A 25,097-nucleotide genomic window follows, 5' to 3' on the forward strand; every position below is an offset into this window, starting at 1 on the left:
ATCTGCCAGGTAATCTTGGGGCCTTTGTGTTTTCATTTGGTGGGATTATGACGCGTGAGCTTCTTCAGAAAACCTGCAAAGTTTCCTTTGCAGCGCAGTGCTGTCGCTAAAAAAGAAACAGAGGCTTTCAAGCCCTTGACAACCACATGGATTCAATTTTAAGTATACAGATTTTGCTATACCTGGAATGCTCTTTTATGGTCAAAGTTGTATTGCCGATACCACCATTATCTAGCACCAAAGTACGAAGTATAAATTAAATAAAGCTCTTATAAGGGTACCAAAAATAACCAAAAGAACTCCGCGAAACGCCGCCCCAAGTCGTGCCTGCTTTTCTCCCTACTGGGGTCAATCCTGTCTCCCTAAGAAAAGCAGGCGGGGTAGCTACTCTGCTTTCTAGGAAAATTATTTGCTGAAGTTGGAATGAAGACGCTTCAAAGTTTCAAACTTATCAATTTCATGCTGCCGTCCAGACCTACAGCATTAAATTGACAAAAATACACCCCAGTTTAGCCGTAAGCTTAAAAAAAACGACTGGTCTTGGTGGCTACCGCCATATTTTGTCATTTTTGCTAATTGCTTAGGAGCTGTGCGTGTCATTTTGTATCCGGCAGAACGTAGAGCCATATATGGCTCACAACATGGATTCCCGTATGTACACGTATCTCGTGCAAACTACGAGGGCTAAATTCGAGCAAAATACGGGGGCGGATGATAATGTGAGAGACCCATACCGCCCAGTGAAGAGGAGCACCTCATCTCTAAATACGTTGACGTGACATCTTGGCACTCCGTAAGTGAAGGCCCAAAATGCTGCAGCAAAATATTTCACCTGGTTTTCATTTCCGTGTTCGCTTTTATTTTGTCCATGGCTGTGCATGCATTCAACCCGATGGCGTTAATATCCCGTTCCAGAATCAGCGAGTACATGCCTTTCGTGCTACGTTAGTCATACTGGCTTGGTTAGTCATTGGCTTGGCTTGGACTTTTGCGAATGTCAAGAACAACAAAACTCTATATTCAGAGCTGCCCAACTTATAAATGTCACTTTGTGCAATCGCTCGTTTTGGGAGCGAAGTTGCATAGCCTTCATGTTGTTCCTAACGACGTGCAAAGCAATCTCATCACATTGTACACCAAGTTGTGCGTACCTGTGAGCATCGGTTGACCTCAACACTTAATGTTATACCTAACGCAAAAGCGCAAGCTCATACAGCATTTAGATCATGACCCGCCGCGGTCGCTCAGTGGCTTTGGCTTTGTGCTGCTGAACCGAAGGACGCGGGTTCGCATCCTGGCCGCGGCGGCCACTTTTCTGTTGGAGGCGAAAAGCAAAAATTCCGTGTGTTCGAGATTTCAGCGCACGTTAGAGATACCAAGGTGGTCAAAGGTAATCCGGAACCCTCCACAACGGCGCGCCTCCAGCCTGTGTAGCGTCGGTGCTTTACACCCCACAATATTATACAGATGAGGATGAGTGCGGGCTTTTTATGGCGGAACGCTAATGAAGGCAAATAGCCCCAGCTGGTTCATAAAATAGTCCAGGTATCTGCTAGTCCGTTGGCATGTAACATCGTGTGCGTGCTTATTTTCGACCATGGGCGACAAAAAAACTGACCTGATATAGAGTGCAATTTTTCGCCATAATGCTCGAATATTCCACTGGCAATTTTCCCAAATGATGCACTGAAATTATTCGGAGAATATATACCTATAAGAGTGTGTAGAAAGTTAGGACAAAATAATGCAAAGTTATCGATGACCAAGGTAAAAAAAACGCCAGCAAACAAACTTAAGCGAAGCGATTGCTGCAATTGAATTACTGCAACTGCTTTTTGACAAAGTGGTCATTTGGTGCTATGATAGAACACTCGTTACTGTGGAACAGAGATCAGTAAAAACATTTTTACTGCTTAAATCCGCGTGAGGTTTTTTTTATGATATACTTCTCAAGAGTAGCATGCGGCTGGTGTAGTATGGGATCTTTCTACTCGTATTCTTCATGGTAGCAGACGCACTAGTATTCCCCAGTGTACCTTGCAAAAGAATGAAACAGCAGGACAGAAAGCACGTAGCGGTAACGTTACGTCCCGTGAGATACGCTGTAATTATTGGCTTAACCGAAAGCGTGAGTTTTTCTACAGTCATCTCGCAAAACTGGCGAGCGCTAAGTCCACCCGGATTTAAGGCCATTTGTACATTTTGTCCGGGGCCGTTTGTATATTCTATATTTTGTTTCTCTGAGCCTGACTGTGCCACTTCCAATCTTTCGCTTACATCCGGAGTGGCAAACATAGTGCCTACGAAACGCTTCTTTCCTTTTGACCTACTTTCAGAACCGCATAAATGACTCGCTTTTACATATCGAAGTCATATACTCTCGCTGCCACTTCCGTGAAAACAAAAATAGAGGAAAATTGCAGAGAAGACACGTGTAAAAGACGCAAAAACAATAGTGAAAAGTTGATGGAACATGCCATTTGTGGGCGTACAGAATTTGTTGCTACGGGAAAGCAGCGAAACATTTTTATATATTGTGCACACATGCAGCTTTCGCGTATTGTACCGTGTCGTAAAAACAAGCAACAATAATGGTACCATTATCAAATACAAGTAGACAATTTAACAAAAATTCTCCCCGCCGAAATCTAAAGGACTTCAAAAAGCCGCGGTCTGCACGATTCTATAATATATGATTCAAGCTTTATTATATGGTTAGCCTTTGCGTGCACGTCAACTGTACCATTAACGTGTTTAAATTAGTGTGAAGAGTTTCATGGTGTTGAACATTACTATCTTCTACGTTTATGTTGTTGACTCGACGGGATCGTACAAATCAGAGGAGGTGGTTAAGAACCCACTCGTGAATTAGTGCTTCCTCTATAAAGAGAGTATAAAACGATGAGTGTTTTCTGCGGTGAATTTATTACCTGGCCCGGAAATAGATTTCTACCGCGTTTTAAAAGTTACCTAGCCTACGGTAATAATTCTATACCCCCATATGGCGTACATTGCCTCTTTCCTCCCATTCTCCACGGTCCCTTCAGACCAGTATACTGCTTTTTGCAAACGAGCACGCAACAGAGGATCGAAAAGCGCTCCCCCTTTGCTCCAATACAGAACATGGAAATGCGCACCGAACCTACTAAACAAAGAGCGGCTGTAGGTTGTACAAATACAGAGAATATCAACCAAGTGGAGCCTAATGTGCTTGTTTTCGAAGAAAGGGGCGATAGACAAGAAGCTCAAAGCTTTAAGAGGTCGGTGAAACAAACAATACTAGTAGGGTGTTTGCTCAGCAAGGACGCGTTGCACATTTAAGCACAGTGAAGGCAATGGCAGAAACATTTAGCCGTTCCAAAAGAGCAAAGCACGCTTAAATTGTACGTACCACTCACGAATGTCCGCTTCAAATTTTTGCGTGCTCTTATTACGCCCAGTCGTCTTGAGAGCAAGGATGCCAAAAAGCCTTGTCGCATCGATACTAATATGTTATTAATAGCTCCGCTGTCAATAACATCAAAACAGCTACGTTATATGGTTTATTATATAATGGGTTTTTATATAAGAAATGTACATTACATTGTACATTACAATGTACATTGAAATGTACATTACAATATACATGTACATTACAGATGTACATTGATCCGCACTCGACCGTGCTGCACGTGCAACTTGGTTAGTTCGCTCGACGCCTATCGCCCCGGTGTGCACCTAGCAACAAGTTCAAATGAAATCCAAATTGTCAGATTGTCAGCTAAATTCAAAATCTAAGGCAGATTTCAGTAATAGAGCACAATATTATTAGTTAGTGCAGGGCATATTATGCAATCATAGGTAGTAATATTATATGAATACGACCAAGGGCATGATAATATAAGGCCCTCCAAGGTGCAGGAGCAACTTATGCGGCTTTTTCGGTTATTTATTTTTAATTTATTTAAAAGTGCCGCAAATTCATCATGGGATTCTTGCAGAAAGGGCATACAGTCAATATATGTCCGTTTTCGTGCAATGTGGGGCGTACACACTCGGTGGACAATAGTAGACATGATAGGCTCTACGTTACACTTAGTATGAGACATTGCACATGCAACAAAATAAGCTAAGGCATACATTTCACAAAAAACACAGGCCATTACACTGAAATAATACAGTTTACAACGTTCATCTGCTTTTGGGATTACTTATTTCATACTCTTTATTTCAAACCTTCTCGGAATTCATACTTGCATTACAACATGGTACACACACTCACACGGAGGTGACAAGTTATAGTCTTATTGTGTTCAGTCTTCTGCAGTCTTAAAAGCTCTGTCAAGATCGTGGTACGAGTTATTGAGTTGTCTAGAGAGTTCCGTTCCCGCATTTTTAATGGAAAGAAAGCATACTTAAAACAGTCTTACGTTGAAATGATGCTCTATGTTTGAGTCTGGTTAACCTTGCTTGATTAACGAACTGCACCTTTCGGACTCTAAATTGAAATAGCCGTGAATGAGTTCCAACAAGAATGTTATACTGGCTATCTTGCGTCGATTATCGAGGGTGAATAGGACAGCTTGTTTTAATAGCTCGGTTGGAGAGTTGCCCGTTTAATATCGGGTATAGATAAATATATCCGCTTTTCATTGAGTACCTTCTCACTTAATGAATAATTCTTTAGATAGGGGGGCGAAATTAGCGGCAAAACTATCGTATATGGGGTATTTTTTGCGTACACGCCTTTCAGAAACGGGCGTACAGGTGCATGCATGCCCAACGCTGTGTTAGCGCGTGCTTCGCAGGTAAGTGAGGAGGACGAGCTAGTTTTTATTGCTGCATTTTCTGCCACCTGGATGCCCTTTTGTACCCGCTGTTTGCCATAAAATACTTTTTATGCGTTGAAGCGAGGCAGGTGAGGTTTTTTTCTTTTTCCGTGTGCAAGCGTATGCTTGAACACGTGCCGATAGCTGTGTGTGTGGTTTTTTGCAAGCAATAGCCTTGGGCGCTCGCCTCGGAAGTGCTTCATTGTAAACGCTGTCGCGTCTGCACAGTCAGCGATTGGAAATGATGACCGAAAACAATTTTGAATTTCTAATTCGTTGAAGGTGTAAAACAAGAACCGTGTTTATTTTGTCCCGACATTGTGGAATAAAGGTGCTGAATTGGGAAAACACGGCACTTTGTGAATAAACATTCCCTGTGAACAATGGTCTTTCATTCCATTGGCTGTTCGATCTCTCCAATGAACAATAAATGTAAAATTGTGGGTTGCCCTAAGCCCTGTCAGGGTATTTATTTTGGGTACTTCAGAAATAGAAAGATTCGGGACTGTGGCATCAGCGCAAATCAATCGACTACGCTGTCGGCTGGGATTTTCCTTAGCCATCGTTCGCAAACGTAGCCGTTTATAGCACAGCTGACTTCATAGGCACATTTGACTTGCCGTCCGCTGGGCAGTCAGAATACTTATTGTAAATAGAAGCACCATCGTATCGCCGGGACGTCGCGGCTATTGGTCTCTCCTTAGTTTACATTTTTGGTGCCAATAAACCCGGGAAGAAGGCCCAGTGCGATTCGGATTCATCCGAACTTTGGCCTACGAGAAGGAGGACCCCTGGAAGCCGACGACAGACCGTTTGACGGACATATCGACGATGGTGCTACCCATGGCCGACCGACGCGATGGGCAGACAATACAACGAGACACCTTTGAGGATTTTCTTCGATGGGTCTAGAAAGCGATTCTGCAGAAGGTAAGGGGAGTGCCGCAGCGCATCGCGCAATGAAAAACGAACTACCTTTCATGCACGAACTGGGTGTTTTTTACTGTAAAATGAGCCTCCACGAACTGAAGAATGAAAAAGAAAAAGGCGGTTAATCGCAGGAGACCTGTGCCGAAACGGAAAAGCGATATTAAACTCGTCCGTAACGATCACTGATGTTGGCGGTGTGTTAACAAGCTTTCTGAGCCAGCTGCGGAAAAATGAAGTTGAATTCGGGTTGTTGAATAAGGAGATCGAACCACTTATTGATATCAAAGATTTGGACCAGGAATTTACCACCAGCATTGACTATGAAGACGAAATCACGCATATCATGATCCGATTGTACTACCGATTGAAAGATGAGAAATGTGACACCAAAGGAAAAGTGCCAAATTATAGAGACCTTGTATTCATCAAAAAACTTCAATGAGTTTTTTACAATGACTGAACAGTGCTACGACCCATCCGATTTGGAGACACCCGCGGAACATGCCTTATTACCAGAAACCTCACGTCAGTCAGATTTCCCATCGCAAACAGGATTTGAGAATTCGACACCTTGATTATTTGCACAAGACCCTGAAACTCAAGGCGCCTTACTCTCGCGAGCATTGAAAGAGTCGGCCGAGATGTCCACGAACAAGACCGGGGCAGGTCATCGAACCTCATGACGCCAGCAGAATCTCCGTATGGCGAATATATCAAGCGGGAGACTATGGATTTTAAACCTGGAGACCTTCAATGCCAAGATACTACACAAAAAGGTAAACTGGTGCACGACGCTGGAGAGCGGGATGAGTGCGTTTTTGTAAGGTATGCGAGAAAGATGGCCGCGGTGTGTATTCGGCAATCCCATCTAAAGAAAACGATACACTGCAGAAAACATCTGAACAACAAGACACTTAACAACGAAAATTGTATCACTAATGTCCAGAACTCCAGAAAGAAGCGGAAGCTTACAAGGCACTATTATGAGATCGCAGCGAACGACCCCGAAGTTACAAAGATGGCGATGAAGACAGACGAAGCTGCTCGAGCGAGAGCTGCTCCCGCGTGATGACAGGCACCGATGATGATAATCTATCTCATCGGTACAGCAATAATGACCCCTATACAGTTTCTACACTTATCCTCAGGTGTCAGAGATACACGCGTGCAGTGCACAGACGCACAAACTGTATTTGGCTTCCCACACCACAAGATGTAAATAGGTAGAGCTCAAATTTTATACTTGATCCGTTCGCCGTCGATGCCACTGATCATTGGAGCCTTATCAGTGCCAGATTATTGGGGCTCGTGGCAGCTATGAATTCGAAAACAGTGTTGTTGAATGGCGGCCATTGCGGTGACGACACCCACACTCGGATAAAAAAAAAGTCCGCCAGCGCGCTCTGTTCTGATGGTTAACCACCGAAACGCTGATCTGCGATTGGTGTTTTGTGTATTACGCGTGGCTTACCCATTTAGAAATAACGTGCCATTTAGAAATGATGTGTTGGCCAAAGCCACGTTCGCGCTGCTCCAGCCGCAGAGTCCACCGTTATCGCTTGATGTGTGCTTTCATAAGTAGCTCGCTGCTTGCGCGTTCCGCTGTGATACACCCAGACAATCTCTATACCCTTATTTCTAACTCCTCGCTAACCTCGCTGAATGGCGGTGGGGGTTACGACCCCAGCCAGCATACCTAAGATGAAACAAATTCGCAATACAGCCACAATTTCTCAGGGGAATGCGGGTGCGCTGCAGTCACGTCTACCACATTTTCGGAGATCTGTAGACAAGCATCCTTTGCATATTATCGCAATCTCGGAATCACGTCTATCTTAAGCTGTACGCCTTTAAGGATACGCAGCATTGCGTTCCAAAACTGGTTTGCCATCAACAACAGTACTCCTAGCTCGGAGAAGTGACCTTACCATGATACACCATAATGTGACGCCAAGTGTGGCAAACGAATACGTAGCAGCCACTGTGCAAATCGAAGGCGTTTTTCACCGTCATTAGCAACCGTTAGCAACCATTTGGAGGGTATCCTTCGTGATACGCCGCCTCCACATATAGTGACTGGTGATTTCAATGCACATCACCCGTCAAGGGGTAGCCGTAAAACAACAATCAAAGCACAGGGCTTATTAGATATTGCTTACCAGCACGGTATGGCTGTACTCAACCCCGGAAACCAACTTTTTTTCCGCAAAGGCGTATCAAGTGTGCTCGACATCACTGTGGTTTCCTTCGTACTGCTTCCCAGAATAAGCTGGTCTGCGTACATTAAATCCCGTGGCAGCGACATCCTCCCTACTTACATAACACTTCATGGTATTCCAGAAGGTCATCTAAAACAGTAGGTCCGATTCTCAAACCGAGATGTTTCGCCACAGCATTCCAATGGGACCTGGTTTCAGTGGCGTCCTACGATGACTTTGTAAGCAAGATGGCTAGGGCGCGTAAAACGAGCACAAAGACTTTCATAGTGCCAAACTCATACAATGTCGCCGACGCCGAGTTAGAAAGGCTTTGTGCCATACTGTTCGTCTTCAGCCCACCTGGAAGACTACCCGCATTGTGACCCATCTTAAAACCTGAGCACGATCCCACAGACATTCAGTCGTAGCGACCTATTGCCCTTTTCAGCTGTGTAGGCAAGTTCATAGAAAAAAATGGTGCTACTTCGATTACATTCGGATCTAACTACAAGAAATGTTTACCCGCCAAAGATGTCTGGTTTCCGAAAGGGCAGCAGCAGTATTGATAATGCTATCGCCCTTGCAAATTGTGTAAGCGCGAAAACGCACTGCGTAACAACGCCATAGCAGTGTTTTTGGAAGTCAAGGCTGCGTATGACTCCGTCACACATGAAGCTATCCACTTTGAAATGAATTTGCTAGATACTGGTGGCCGTATGTATGACTGTCTGTCGAATTATCTCTGCGACAGAACCATCTTTATGACCACTGTAATGAATATTGGGCCTTCCCGCTTAGAAAGTCATGATCCTGGACTACGTTCTCGCAGGCACACTCACAACACATATAATAACTGGATAATGTACAAGGCCGGAACAGACACTATAGCACACGAACGGACTAGATGCGGGAACGCTCAAGTGCGGAAGATATTAAGCATAGTCATGAAGAAAGTCATGCGCTCACAGCCGCCGATCGCGCGACGAGAGCTCGCTGATGCGACAACACGGAGACGTACTTCTCTCGCTGGCGACATAGCAGGTTGCTGTAGTCGTTGTGGAGGTGTCTCGCTTGACATCCACGGGACGGTGGCCGATGGCTAGCGACGGGTCGGAAGAAGTTAGGCCTGTGCCACGGCGAGGACTCGCTGCCCGCGCTCCACGCCCCCAGAACACCGCTCACTCCGACGGGCGCAGCAGCGTCTTGTCGTCCCAGTGTCGGCCGTCGTCTCGTTGACAGCCCGAGTGGTGGCTCGGACAGTAGAGCCGGCGACGGTCCTGGGGCCTACACCGCAAGGGTGGCCTTCTTGCTGCCTCCGAGAAAGAACAGCTTCCGACGTCCTCCCTTCTTCTCCTTCTTCCTTCTTGCTGGCCCGTGGTCTTCGGCAAGCGCTACACCACTGGTTTGGCGGATTGGCCACGAGACTGCACTGGCCCTTCACTAGAACCAGCACTGATGGCGACACAAAGAATCCCAGCGTAAACCGTGGCGCTCCGCAAGATGGAGTATTGGGTCAAGCACGTTTTAATATTTCTCTCATCAGCAGTGCAAAGTGTTTGCCACGACCTGTTGCGATTTCCCTATACGCTGATGATATTTGAGCATGGGGCTCCGGGCGCAATCGGCGTGTGCTCTGTGCGAGGCTTCAGCGGGGAGTAGATTCGATCTCAGCATTCATAGCGGCGCGTGCACTCGAAATATCTGCTGATGAATGATTGATTGATTTGATTTTGATTTAATTTTTTATTTGATTTTATTCTTCCGCGAAAAAACAACACACAAAACAGTTCTGCGGAAAGAGAGCCGGGGAAAAACCCGTAAAAACACCTTGACTAACCATAGCCCCCGGTGCAAGAGGCGGCAAGCGGCATTGGCCCATATTAACAAAAAGCAACACAAACAAAAAACGCAACGTGTATACAATATATGCAGTAGATGTAAAGAGTACTCAAGATACATACTCAGCAGTGTTTAAAAAATAGCAAGCTTACGAATACAGTAGTGAGAAAGAGGAAGATATTTATCTTTACAACATCACGATTTAAGTAAAGATGCTGCGTAGTAAAAACTCTTTAGTTAAGACGGCAATCTGTATCTCAACATTTGTTCTCCGTAATTTGTTCGGAATTTTTTTTCCAGGTTTTAGGATTGCGAGTAGAATATATCAGAGAGATCTTTTCTAGACTATGTAGATTAATTAGTCAACCGTTAGTTCCTACTGCTTGTTTGTAACATAGGCAAAGTTTATAACGGTAAATAGAATCCATGCGAATATTGTCGTACTTTTAAAATATTTCTCGTGTGGGAGAAAGATACGGAACCTTGCTGACTAGGCGAATAGCTCGTTTTTGTAAAACTGTTATTTTTTTTATATTTTCTCGAGTTGTGGTAGCCCAATAAGTACGCCGGAGTTAAGCATAGAGCAGAAAATACAGCTAAAAAGATTTGGTTTTAACGCGTCGACGCAAAACAAGCGATGAGGCGCGCCGGAGTGGAGTGCTCCGGATTAATTTTGACCACCTATGGATCTTTAACGTGCGCCGAAATCTCGTAAATACGGGCGTTTTTGCTTTTCGCATCCATCAGAAAAGAAGCCGCCGCGGCTGGAAATCAAACCGACGACCTCGTTCTCAGCAGCGCGACGCCTTAGCCACTGAGCCACCACGGCGGGTCGCTACAAAACTAGCTTCAATCGCTTTCACGAAGCGAGACGTTGCACGGTACGAGCTCAGGATCATGGGAATCCCAATACCGTACGTCGCACATCACAAATTTTTAGGCGTCACATTTTACAGATTATTGACATCGGCACCAAACATCCGAAGTTTAAAGGAAAAGTTCTCATCATTTTTCAACATATTCCATATGCTTTCTAGCAACACCGGCGGCTGCACTGTATACTCGCTTCTTTGACTATACGTCGCTCTCTGCGAAGGTCTCCTACGCTACATCCTTCTTGCTTTTTTTCCCCTTTCATCAGGGAATATAAAAGCTCTAGAAATCATGCAGGCGCGCATACTGTGTATGTATAATGGCCTCCCAAAAGCGACATCCACTGTGGAAACTATCGTTGAATGTCGACGTTTTATGCCTTGTGACGAGGCTTTGTGACGAGGCAACTAAAGCTCTCATTGTCTGAGACCTCTGTTCCAGATCTGGAACACGACCTACCGCAACATTACCACGTCCCATCTGTGCCTTCGTACCCGCTATTGTTTCTCCCGCCAAGAAGTATTTACACAACTGTGCCAGAAATCACGCGACGAGCAGATCTGCCCGCTCCAGCTCTTACCTTTTGTACTCTGCAACTGCTGCACTGCAAAGCCGTACCCACATATATACTGATGGTTCAGTCACCGAAGGTTCCTCTACGATTGGTTTTTATGTTCCGGTGCCGCGAACCACGATCTTTAAGAACCTCAGCAAGAGGACATCTACCGCGACTGAGCTCGCCGCCCTGCATGCGGCTCTTCACTACATCATCACCCAGTCAGCCAGTCAATGGGCTATTTTTATAGACTCCTTCGCGGGCCTTCAACGCCTTATCTCTCTTACTAATCAGAAGCTACATTGAGATATCGGTTTTGACATTACCAAGCCATTAGTGCGCACCATCTCGTGGAACTCCAGCGGATTCCCGCACATTTCGGTCTATCGGGCAATTCTACAGCAGATGCTACAGCTTCGAGGCTCACGATCACGAAGTTCCTATTGTGGCCGCACCGTACCTCAGAAAAGATGGAGCCGCACTGGCGTCTCGTGTTGCGCGGCAGGTACTGCTTTCCATATGGGCTGCTACATCGAGCCACTATGCAGCACTCTACTCCATTGATCCAGAATGCACTTTTCAAGTTGCCGCCTTGTCTTAACAAGCAGGACGCAGCTGTAATACACCGTATGCGCCTGAACGTCGCCTACACAAGCTTTTCCCGTTTTAAGATTCAGCAGACTAGCTCACTACTGTGGAAAGATTGCGACTGTACAGAAGATATCTACCATGCCATCTATGTGTGTCAAAAGTATGATACACCCACACTCTCCTTGACAGCGACTTTGGGTACACTACTCACATCGCGTCTTACTTTACATGGTGTGCTCGGCCCCTGGTCATTTGCTAAAATGGCCTCACGTGCGCCGAAAGCCTTTCTCAGCTTCTTCCGTAGTTCAGGACTAGTCAACACTCCCTAACAGTGCTGACCATCAATGATACTTGTGATATAGGACCGCGTTCCTCATCTTTCAACTCTTAACCTTAGTTGGGGGTCAAAGTGAACACTTCGCGTGTGTGTGTTCAGCATGGCTGCTATGCTAACGCTAAACGTGCCGTGTTCACGTGTCGGTACTGCACAGCGTCAGAACTCTGTCCAACTTGAAGCGAATATTTCTTCGAGTGTACTTCAACATTTATTTTTATGCCTAACTGCTGAACTTGATTCCGACTCCAATTCGCATCATTCCTTTTTTTTGTTTCTTAGTTTTCTTTCTTTCTTTCTTTCTTTCTTTCTTTCTTTCTTTCTTTCTTTCTTTCTTTCTTTCTTCGTTCTTTCTCTCTTTATTTTTTGCTTGTATTTTTTCTTTATTTTTTCTCACTCATTTCATTTTTCACCTTACGTAGCTCGTCATGATCTAGACCGCACACACCTTGTCAGTACCATTAAACCATATTCTCTCTCTCTCTCTCGCCAACCTAGATTTAGAGCGAAGCTCTTAAGCAACTGCTCCTGTGGTACCCCGGCGTTTCTACCCGTCGTCCCTTGTTGTCACCTAGAGAGCGAGGAGGACACCAAAGATAGAGAGAGGAGGAAAGCGGCTGCAGGAACTTGTTGGAAAAGTGTGAGGAGAAAGGCGGTAGGCCGATGGGGCCGTTCGAGACGTGCTCCATAGCGGCGGCCTACTGCGCAATAACGGCTGAGTAGCAAGAAACGTCGTGCGTTCACCGATGACACGATCACTTCCACATACGAAGGAAGATCTTCGTATGACGCTGCAGCAAAACGAGCTGCCCAAGAGAGGCTCACCACTCTCCCCATCGTCCCTTGTCGTCTCAGAGAGAGCGAGGAGGACACCGAACCGAAAGGGATAGAGAGAGGAGAAAATCACATTAGGAAACAATTGCAAAAGTGTGAGGAGAAAGGCGGTATGCCGATGAGGGCGTGCAGGACATGCTTCGTGGCGGCGACTCTCTACGACATAACGCCATAGTAGCACTAAAAGTCGTGCGTTGGCCGATGACACGATGCCTTCCTCAGACGAAGGAATTGCGTCGTATGCCGCCGCAGCTAAACGAGCTGCTCCAGCAGAGGCTCACCACCGCCGACGCCAGACACCAGGGGTGGGCGCTGTAGAGCCAGCAGCTGGGTGGTGTCATCGAGAAGACAATGCAGATCGCGAAGCCGATGCAGAGGCTTACCGTCGTCGCCAATATCTTTTATCTCCCATGGGCATGAGGTGCTGCCGGAAACGTTTTCTGCGTGGACACCACTGCCGGATTTTCTTTCGCCCAGCCATGTAAACCTTCGGTTTAAAAAGTGAGAAGATGTCGTTTACATAATAAAGGAACACTGAAGTATTTGCAAACATTGCGGGATTCCTAGCGAACATTCTAGTCTTGAGTCTCTATGCCAAGTTTCGACCGCTCCCGCTTCGTTTCCGCGACTTCATTCAGCAGGAAAATCAATTCGAAAATGTTGTCTTCCTTTCTTCACCCTCCCTGACAATTTTCTATGACGTTTTGTGTGACGTAAAAACGAGAGGGCTTGGCTGTACTGCGCTACTTCACGGCTCGCCGACCTTCAAACAGGATTAGTAGGCTCAGCGTTAGTCTGCCGGCCGCCGGTCGGCCGTCGTAATTCGTTCGCTCATTTGAAACTAAGCGACGACACGTTTGTTCCTGGAAGAATGGCCTTTACATTGTAAGTTTGTAGAGTGTATCAAGCCCCAAGTACAAGTCGACCCGCACAAGCGCACATGTGACGCTTCTCTGACTGGTACGCTAGTAGGAACATCTAATGCCAATCGAAGGAGGGAGGAGGGAGAATAGTCAGCGAAGTTATTATACGTACTAAGGAACTAAAATCAACCGAATCTTTTATCTTACAGCGTACAACCAAGGTGCGGGAAGCCCTTTTTGCGCGGGGGGAACTAAGCACAGCCGTCAACAGTACTACCAAACATCTGCGAACGATTTGCCGTCTAACGAATGCAGTGGCTAGACATGAGATGTTGTGGTAGTCTGGGGGATGCTTACTGCACGAGCGATATCCATGAAATAGTCATCTAAGCTGCTCGAATTGTAAACCTAAATAAATGCGTAAACTGGTTATACTTACACAGTTATATTTCCACACCTGGCATCACTGGCCTATGGCTGAGGTGTTATTGTTTTGGCAAGTGGCAATTTCGATTCCCCGATAATGCATGTATTCTTGTTTTTTTTTTAAGTTGATATTTTGGTTTGGGGCCAATGTTTTTTATACTGAATTCACCATTTTTCGCTGTAACGTTCTTTGCTCCATGAACGAGCTCGCAGAACACGCCCAGACTGACACTGACGCGCTGGCGAGTTTTTCGTTGGCGTGGTGTTGCCATAAGCACCGATTGCCTGCGGGCATGGCGCCGAATCACCCGAACTCTGGCCTGGTCCGAACAAGCCACGTAGAATACAGGAACGTGCCAGGCAAGCTACAAATATGGGGGGAAAGCGCATCGCATTTGCTCGTCTGCGGTGACGCAGAGGGCGTTCATCTACTACGTATGCCTCGTCTTGTGATGGTTACGATACCAAGCCATGCCGGTAGGCATATATGATGCACTTGATATCCGATAACATGGCAGAAGCGCCGTATGCCAATTACGGAGATATCGAGAATGCCCATCCAACAGTAACGTCGGACGCCAAGCATGTTGTTTGGCAGAACCGCAACAGAAGTTGGTTTGAATTTTACTCTTAAACGTCGTCCAATCACGCAGCACCTGCAGTGACTGGCAGTAATGACTGCCACTAGTAGCTGCGGACACCGCTAACGGCGAATTGTAGTTATTCTTCTTTCACGCTTTATATAATAAATACTACCTTATCGCCAGGATAAACTATGAAAAGTTTTTTATTTGAGCCATTCTACACAGTGCAAGCAGAAACAGGAGCTTGACAAATTGACTTCCGTGTCCCTTTAAGTATCCCGTCACCAACCAACGTACTCCTCACGGCCAACACCGCCTGTATGTATGCTGCCTATAAAACGTTTTGGCATATAGAACTACATATAATTTACATGGGCACTGTCCCAGCTGCATCAAATGTAGACAAATGAATCAGGCCATCTGAAGTTATTGAAGAAAATTGAAAAAGAAAGCTGCAGAAATTCTGAGTACTGTCTAGTAATTAGTAGCATTGTTATTCCTCTTGTAGTGCGTGAGTTCTTCATTGCCAAATATGGCACTGGGTAGCGAAATACATCAGAATATTTTATTCGTTTTAGTTTTCTTTTTTTGCTTTTAGCCAATGATGTAACTATATAGAATTGTAGTGACGAAGTGCCTTTACTTTACTAATTATTAATTTTTCCAAACCAGAAACGAGCACTGCAGCAGTGCGCCTTCACGCTATTTTTATACGTATTTCTAACATTCTCTTCCGCACTTTCTTCGTTTATTCTTTGGGTTTTGGAAGAGTTTTTATACGATGCATATCTTGGATTTTGTCAAAACATTGGTATAAAAATAATAATTTTCACTTTTTACGGTTTTTCAAAGTTCTGTTCAACCAGTTATATCTATTGACGCTATTATAACGATTATAGGTGTTTTTTGTGTACAAAATTTGAATTTTTGTGTGAATGCAAGCCGTTACACGGTTTTTCGCCATTTCCGCCAGTTTCTGTTCGTTCTTTGCTTCCTTTCGCGGTTTGCCTTTTTTTAATTCTTGAGTATTTGGGGGAGATGTAGACGATACATACTTGTCATTTTGTCTGATCATTTTTGTGAAAATTTGTTTTTTATATATTTTTTTATTTTTGGATTTTCCAAAACCTGTTCAACCAAACATCTCCATTGACACTTTTATAATGATCAAAGGTACTTTGAAATTTTATTTGCGGACTATTTTGGTGTATTTTGGGGAGAGATTCATAAGATGCTTATTTTTGTTTTGCCAGATAATTTTTGTGAAAATTTTATCTTTCTTTTTTAATTTTCTTTTTTCTTTATTTCTGTTAGACCAATTAATGCCATTTACGCTTTTTGTAACAATTACAGGCGTTACTCCCACCCAATCTGCAGTGTCCTGGAAATGCAGACTGCCCCCGCTGTGCGGTAACTCGGCAAAGAATGCTACTGATTAAAATCAAGAGAAGTGTTATGTTTACAAAACAAGTGATCTAGCTTTGTATGTAACGTTTATGCAAATTATTCCGATTAACTCGAGTCCTTGGGTGATCTTTGACTTAATGGTTACTGCGCGAGCAAGACGAAAGACAAGGAGAGAGGCTACACGAACAAATTGTTTCGTTTAACTACTGTTGTCGAAACTAAAATTTCCACATCTGAATCTTATTATCATTGTTTGCACCATCGTTCTGTGGGGGTTTCTAAACCTTCTGATTGAATTAAACTGTCTGCTAAGTATGCTTCATTACATTGAAGCTGTAGCGAAATAATTGTACATCTATGGAGCTTTCTTAGTGGAGTAGTGGAGAACAATGGAGTAGACTTGTGGAGGGTTCTTAAGAGCAGACCTGTTTAAGGTTGAGCTTGTTGTGTTGGGGTTAGCAAAAAAAAACTGCCAAGAAAAAAAAACACCCAAGGCGCGAGGCTCCGGGACCAACCTTCACGCAGTAGCTTTAGCAAAAAATACCCAGCGCACTAGAACGCGTGCGCCTAGTAAGAAACACATGGCGCCGTCCAGGCTTGCGCGTGGGATTGCGTCACGTGAGGAGCTCCCGTCTTTGTATTCGTCGTTTTCCGCAAGGCAGTCCTGTGGAGCGCTGGTACAGTGCCCCCCCCCCCCCCCTCGCTCCACCTCCCCATCCTGGAGTCGGAGTTCGTGGTGTTGTCCACCTGAGTTTTTGGCCAGTTGACGGTTGGAATATGGTGACGGGGCACTTGAGACGGAGACGCCCTGGGTGTGCCGAAAGGAGGCGGTGCACGCGGCCTTGACTCGGTCAGCGGCAGCGACGTCTTGGCAGCCGTTAATGTGGAGGGTGGCAATCGTGGGTTTTCGCTCGGCGTACGAGAAGCGTACGTAGACTTTCTCTCCTTGCTGCTCTCTCGTGGGATCCGCTCTGAGTGTAGGGAGAGGCTAGGTCGAACTCCAGCTCTCCTATTTCTCCAGCCTGCCCGACAATTTTTTTTTTTCGTTTGCGGTGGTTGTGTAAATGTAACGAGCTTGAGTGAATATGAGGGATGAGGAGCAAGCTCTAATAGGAAGGAGTGGTCCGAAGCCGCAGGGGTAAGGGGAAGGGCAGGGAAATGGGAAGATACTTTGTTTTAAACAATGCCACTTATTTTATATTTATTCGAAATTCTCAGTCTTATTGCCAAGCTTGTGTGTGGAAAAAGTTAAGGCTTTGCCTGCAGGGCGGATTGTAAGCGGGCCAGTTGGTACATAGCTGAGTTACAAGCAGCGCAGGAGACAGGATGATAGGAAGATCACACAAACACGGCGCTCGTATGGACGTGGCTCACGGCGCGACATTGGTGGGGACGTGGCTAACTTTCCGATAACTTTATGCAATCAATATTTTTAGCTTCGTCATCCACTGACAGCAGTTAAAACTGACACCCACCTTAAAATAATTATAAAAAACAAAACAGACATTGCGGTTACAGTACGGGAGCCTTGTTCACAAAGAATCTTCGTCCTCGGTGCTCACAAGTTTGGTTGCGGGAAAATTAGCCTGCATTTCTTCTTTCGCCTGTAAAGCAAATATAGCCTGTAAAGCAAATAATAAGGAAATCATTACTTCGTTAGGGCGCCAACATATGAAAATATCGTTTTGTCGGAAAGTTGCAATCGGGGTGTCCTAATTACGGTTGGGTGCAGTCTTTCCGTCGATTACCCCGTGCCTTATTCTAAAGCGGGTTGTTTCGAAAATCGCGTTAAAAACAAGGAAACTTCATTTGTGTCGGTTTAAGCAGCTGCGACACCACATTTGTGGCATTCGAGCAGTTGACGACTTTACTTTCAGTCACTCTCACTGAACAACGCCCAATCTCGCGGGCCCCAAAAACATACAATTCACATGGTCCTGTATGATAACCGTGGGAACTAAGGTGCTAAGTTTTTTTAAAAAGGGGTCTTTCAGCTATCAGTGTCGGCATTTTTTTATGGTTAGAGTATTCTACAATTCGCAATACAAAGCGCAATTTAATTTTTAAGACCTTGTCTCAGTTAATCACGGTCTCCGTGTAACTACCGAAGTAGATTACGATTGTTTCTCTACCACTTTGCTAGCAGTAGTTTACACAGCTCTCTCTCTCTTTTAAGAAATTTGGGAGAGAAGCAAGAGTCCGTTATTGAGAGGTACTATTACGTTCACTTTGCGACAAATGGCGTTCTTAACGTCAGGTTTCAAGCTTGAAATGTCTCCCATATGTTGTAGGATTGTGTCCAAGTTGGTACCGATTTATTAGGAAAAACCTATTTTAACACGACATTGGAATGTTGGGAGAAGTTTCCAACTTACTTCGTCTCTCTCTTCCCATTTCACGACTCCTAGCCTTTCCCACAGTCCAAAAAAGAAACTGTTCGAATGCTTGGCTGGCGCACTCGGCTGGTGATGCTCCCCTGTGTTCAAGAAGAGTCATGAACAGTTACAACATTCCGGAATGCTTATGATAGCAGGGCGAAATATGAAGGCCGAGTTTTCTCAAAACATACGTGCATAACTCCGAAAAGAAAATACTCCTGCTTAAAGAATTTTTGCGAAGCGGTGTTTTTTTTTTTTTCTGAAAGTTTGCCCTGACATCGAATACATTGATGATCTTTCCTACAACGCACCCGAATCGTGACGACGTTCTCAGTGTAGCTCAAACTACATGTGGGGTAGTATTTTAGTTAATCCCTTCAACCATTTCAAGACTGCATCAAAACCTATCACTCGTAGATGCATGGGATCTCCATAGTACCCGTTGCGTGGTAACTGACAGAGTTGAAAAATTGACAGAGTTGGAAACAAGCAGTATGGATACATTCAGCGCCCTTAAAGAACAACACCGACAAACGAAATAACATGATTTTCGACACTCCTAGTATACTATAAGGAAAATCCTAGAAAAGAAAATCATGCTGAGGAACAATAATGTAATAAATTCAAGGTTATCAAATAAACCTGAAAGTGGAAGATGGAGCATCTCTTAATACGTCGGCGTAGATTTACGGAAAACTGTATTTATACACCAGAACAGGACCCATTGTTCCCTGCAGCTACCTTTGATTTTATCTAATCAAATCGTGTAACTTTTAAAGGGACCCTGCAACACTTCCGATAAATGTTTCCCTGGCTACTTTGCGTCTGGAAGCACTGCAAAAGTTATTTATCGCCAGCACAGAGCGCCACTGCGTGATTTGCATGTCGCAGCAGATGCGCTTTCCATTTCCGATTTTCTTTTCTTTCTTTTTAAAGTGGCTATCAAATGCGTTCATTGCAGAAACCGAAGGAAAGTGGCCCAACAGCTGCAAAACCCCTCTAATGACGAAATTCCCGCGGTCGAAGAACGCCAAGACCGGGCAATAGAAAAATCTTTTGTGTAAGTTAATAAGTTATCTAATGTGCATAGGGCAGTAATTTTTGGCTAGAGTACTTAGGGACCCCATAATGTAAGGACTGGATGTGTCGGTTGACCACTTTATACAAGCATTTAAAGGGACAGTGAAGTGATATGTAAACATTGCGGGATTACTAGCGCAAATTGTAGTCCGGAATCCCCAGGCCCTGTTTCGACCACTCTGGGCGCGTTTACGCGATTTTATTTGGTAGAAAAATTAATTCTAAAATGCTGTCCTCCTCTCTTTACGGTCGCCCATTTTCTGTGGCGTTTTCGTGTGACGTCAGGAGGAGCCGAGCTCGCAATTGGCTGCGCTACTGCACGGCTCCCCGGCACTTCAGACAGAGTCAGTCGGCCCAGCGTTTCGTCCGCCGGCCGCCGACGGGTCGTCGCAATTCGTTCGCTCAGTTGAAACGAAGCCAGGACACGTTTGTGAGTGGAAGAATGTGCCTTTCTTTACTTGGTTAGTTTGTACACTGTATCTAGCTCCAAGTTAAGGTCGCTTCACACAAGCGCTGCACAAGCGCACATGCGACGCTTCGCTGACTGTTACGCCAGTAGGAAAATATAAGGCCTCTTGGAGGCGGGATAAGAGTCAGCGAAGTCAATATAGGTACTAAGGAAATAAAATCAACTGATATTTTTACCGTACAGCGTAAAACTAGGGTGCGGGAAGCACTTTTTTGCGCTGGGCGAACAAGCACATCGGCCAGCAGCGCGACTACGCATCTGCGAACGCTTTTCAGTCTAAGAAATGCAATCGCCAGACGTGAGATATTGTGGAAACTTGGGGGATGCTTACTGCACGAGCGCAAAACAACAAATAGTCACTTAAGCTGCTTGGAATGCAAAAACTAAATAAAAGTGTAAACTGGTTATACATTATATACCTTATATTTCCAAGTTCCGCAGCGCCCGCCCTTGGCCTAGTGGTTTGGAGCGCTATATATAGGTATGTCAGCGCAAGTGTTTTGCAAGTCACAATTTCGAATCCTAGCGGGTACGTGGTTTTTTTTTTATAAGTTAACTTTTTCGTTTTCTGCCGATGTTTTCTATACTGAGTTCACCTTTTTTTGGGGCCCCAACGTTCATTGCTCCACGAACTAGTTCACAGAACGCGCGCAGGCTGGCACTGGCGCGCTAGGGAGTTCTCTTGGCGTGCTGTTGCCATAAGCACCGACTGCTTGCGGGCAGTGGGCACAGGCCAGAATCAACAGACCCTTGGCCTGGTGTGAACACGCTTTTTACGATACAGGCATGAGTGAGGCAAGCTCCAAAGGGGAAAAGCGCATGGCATTTGAGTGTCTGCGGGGACGCGGAGGGCGTTCATGCACTGCGTAGGCCTCGGCTAGTGTATGCTACATTCCAAGCCATCCTGGGAGGCTTATCTTATGCATTTTACAGCCGACAACATGGCAGAAGCGCGGTACGATGACTACTGAGATATTGAGAATGCCCATCCAACAACGTCATCGGTTGCGTTTTACAAAACCGAAACCGAAACCGAAACTTGTTTGATTGCTAACCTTGGGCATCGTCCAATCACGGTGCCCCCTCCTGCCAACGTCACAGCGTTAGTTGGTGCGGCCGCCGCAAACTGCGCATGGTAGTTTTTCGTCTTTCGCGCTTTGTAAAATAATTACCGATTTGTCAACCGGATAAACTATGAAAAGTGTGCTAATTTGAGCCAGTCTACGTAGTGCAAGCAAAAACGGTAGCTTGACAAATTCACTTCAGTGTCCTTTTAACATATAGAAAAAATGTCGAAAAAAAGTGTTGCAGTGTCCTTTTTACGTTAGATCCGTATTTATGTCGCAAGGGTCACAAATTAAAAGCTCAAATATGTTTCCGCTAGTCGGCGCATCGCCACTTCAAGAAAAGGCATGTTTCCTTTAATACACTATAAAAAACAGTCGCGTATGAAGTAAGCGCATAAATTGAATGTTATGAACATGTACACGTCTGTTACCCACTTAACAGCCAGCGGTAGCAGGCATTAAAAAGAGGTACAACGCAGTAATTTCAAAGCTGAACTCGAAGACAGTTGTATTTTCGACATTACAACGTTCAAGGCCACGCTGGCATAAAAGCTGCTAGACAACGTGACGAGGCCAGCGAGCCCGAAGGTCAGCTTTGTCGACAGACATGCGCATATTAATCTAACACAAAAAATACATACAACCACGTAATATACTACATTCATTTTAACAGCGGAGCTATTTAAGTGAAGTGAAGTGAAGTGAAGTGAAGTTTATTTTCCTTTTCATAGAAAAGAGGGGACCGAGGCAAAAGGCCGTTAAGCCTGACGAGGCCTCGGTACCCTAAGCCTGTAAGTAGTACAGATGCAAACGCAAAAACACCTAATACATAGAATGGGCAGCAATCAAAATACAAAAGTAATATATAAGCAGTAACACTTACTAGAATACAAAACATGTGCACAATCATGGGCAAATACAAATTGATACTTGTACGAGTTCAATTTCGTACATACGGATGAAATAAAGTAAATCATTCGACTTAAGTATTTGTGTGAAAAAGATAGAACAATAGATATATACACTTACATCCATGTACACGCATACATACACATACGCATATATATCAAAGACGGTGAGCTGCATTTTTACATTAGAATTTCACCTTCAATCAGATGCTGTTTGGTCTTTTTTTTTAACATGTTTCCAGATAGAAAAAAGTCATCAAGAAAGGGGAATTTGTTTATCGCATTGGGTACCTGACAACTCAGTTTTTCTTCACAGTAATTTGTTCGCGTTCGCGGAACTCTTAGTTTTACTACGCGAAGATTGTAACCTATGTTGCTATCAGGAACAGAGTACAAGCGATTCTGGTGAATGTATTGAAGAAGCCGCAGATAATACACTCGGTCGGCTTTTAATATGGAGTGTTTTACAAACAATGGTTGCGTGCGTAAGTTTCGTGGTGCACCATAATATCCCTCAATAGCCCGCAAGGCTCTTTTTTGCAGGACAAGTAATTTTTGGTAATTGGAAGACGTGGTCGTACCCCAAACAAGATTACAATAAGAAAGTCTTGAAAAAAACAGGGCATTATAAATAGACACTTTTAACCAAACAGGCAGTAGATTAGAAATCCTATAAAATAGGCCAACAATTTTACTTAGTTCAGAAGTAAGTTTGGAAATATGAACAGACCACGAAAGATTTTCATTAAACCACACACCAAGAAATTTTTGGGAAGAAACTTGATTGATTGTTATACTGTCATAATGAATATGTATACAATTAGTTTCCACGGTGTTGATGGGCTTGAAAATAATATATTTCGTTTTGCTTATATTTAAACTAAGCTTATTCCTCTGTAACCAATCACGAAAGTTGATTAAATAAGCATTGACCATATTTTGAAGCGCCGGTAATGAACAGGAAGAGAAGAAAAGATTAGTGTCATCAGCGTACATCACCAGATCGGGAGAGTTATGTATGCCGGCTAGGTCATTGATATATGTAATGAATAATAACGGCCCTAGTACTGATCCCTGTGGGACACCATGCTTAACCACCTGTATATCAGAGGATATGTTATTTGTTCGAACATATTGGGACATATTGCTCAGATAACTCCGCAATAGGTTCAACGCAATACCTCTAACCCCATAGTTACAAAGTTTCTTAAGAAGGGTCTCATGGTGTACGCAATCAAATGCCTTGCGAAAATCTAAAAATAGGCCAAGGGTACATTTTTTGTTTTCAATATTATCTATATTTTGTCTTTAACAACTAACAGTGCTTGCTCTGTGGTCTTATTTTTCGTGAACCCATATTGTGAATCAACAATCACATTATATTTGTGCAGAAAATCGGCTATCCTAGAATTGATAATACCTTCAAAAATTTTTGACAACACAGGCAGAACAGAAATTGGTCGGTAATTCGACAGTTCATTTATATTGCCTCCTTTATGTACTGGAACTACTCGGGCCAATTTGAGATCTTCAGGAAAAAACACCAGTTGACAGCATTAGATTTGCAATGTGTGACAAGACATCGCATATAACGGCGCAAACGTGCCTTAACGGGATCACCTTTATATCATCGTACTCTGCAGATACGTCATTTTTTAAAGACAGGATCAATGTAGCTACTTCTTGAGGAGTTGTGGGCGCGAGTACTATAGAATTGAGTAAGGGAGTGGTGAGGCTCAGTGAGCTATTTACAGGAGTTTGCGTGACAGAATTTGGAGAAGCGACATTAATAAAGTAGTCATTCAGGGCATTTGATAGCTCGTGACCAGTTAATTTACCATTTTTTGTGATTATTTCATCAAGTTGCATAGATTTGGTTTTATTGGTCAAGTTGTTGACCTCTCGCCAAACTTTACGGCTATCATTTTGAATGCGGGAGAAATTTCTTACATAGTAGTCCGATTTCGCGTTTTTTAGATCTTTGTTGAGTTTATTTCGATATTTTTTATACTCAGCAAGTAGAGTGAGATTTCTGCTGCTGAGGAAATCGTGATACATGCTATTTTTCTTCCTGATCCTTGAGTGAAGTGATTGGTTCATTCAAGGCTTCTTAAACTTCTTAGGAATAATTTTTCTTTCTATTTGTGGGAAGGCGGTGTTATATTGGGTTATGAACATATCTATGAAAGCAGAATATGCTGCATTGACTTCCGTGATCTTGTATACGGGCTCCCGATTAGTATCTTCGATTCGTTTGTGAAAGTAGTTGAGCGCAAGATCATTGAAATCTCTGATCATGTGGGTAACAGTGTTTGTTATGGCATTTATTTTGAGGGGTATGAAGCAAAATATCGGCAAATGGTCACTAATATCGGAAGATATTACGCCAGACTCAGTGTGCGGAAGCTGTACATTGGAGATACAAACGTCTAATAATGTGGCCATGTTGCAAGTTATTCTAGTCGGTAAACTGATATAATTAATACATGCATACGAGGAAAGGAGACTCTGCAATTCCCTTGCATGAGCGGCGTCCGATAATAGGTCAATGTTTAGGTCACCCATTAAAATGAAGGGTAGCTTAGTGGAGTCGAGAAAAAGGAAGAGGCTTTCCAAAAAATCGAAGAATTGTGATTTGTTACCCTGAGGGGGTCTGTACATAGCAACAACGATTATATTCTTGAGAGATATAGCTAAACAATCAACATTGAAATTTGTGATTGTAACATCGCCAATCACAGAATGTGAGTGACATTTTTTAACATATACAGCAAGCCCACCCCCTCTTCCATGGGGCCTGGATAAACCATTGTAAACATAGCTATCGAAGGAGCACACATCGCTGTCAGTGCCAAACCATGTTTCTGAGAAAAGCATAACGTCGAACTCAACCGACAGTGACCCAAGTAATAAATCAACCTCGTCTCGCTTGTTTTTCATGCTCCGAATGTT

At 44.1% G+C, this 25,097-nt stretch overlaps 1 protein-coding gene across 1 annotated transcript in view; it reads right to left on the bottom strand.

Moving 5' to 3' along the window:
• Window positions 1–17,434: 17,434 nt before the first annotated feature.
• Window positions 17,435–25,097, bottom strand: part of LOC144151808 (sodium-coupled monocarboxylate transporter 2-like) — an 89,278-nt gene continuing 81,615 nt past the window's right edge. Inside the window, exons 14-15 of the mRNA XM_077682942.1 lie at window positions 18,619–18,719; window positions 17,435–17,865 (exon numbers count right to left, since the gene is read on the bottom strand). Of these exons, the coding sequence (XP_077539068.1) occupies window positions 17,776–17,865; window positions 18,619–18,719 (191 nt within the window). The 3' untranslated portion in view covers window positions 17,435–17,775. The remainder of the gene's footprint in view (window positions 17,866–18,618; window positions 18,720–25,097) is intronic.

The sequence above is a fragment of the Haemaphysalis longicornis genome, unplaced genomic scaffold (genome assembly GCF_048455015.1).
Source record: "Haemaphysalis longicornis isolate Haplotype H1 unplaced genomic scaffold, Haemaphysalis longicornis Haplotype H1 scaffold_9, whole genome shotgun sequence".
Classification (NCBI taxonomy): Eukaryota; Metazoa; Arthropoda; class Arachnida; order Ixodida; family Ixodidae; genus Haemaphysalis; species Haemaphysalis longicornis.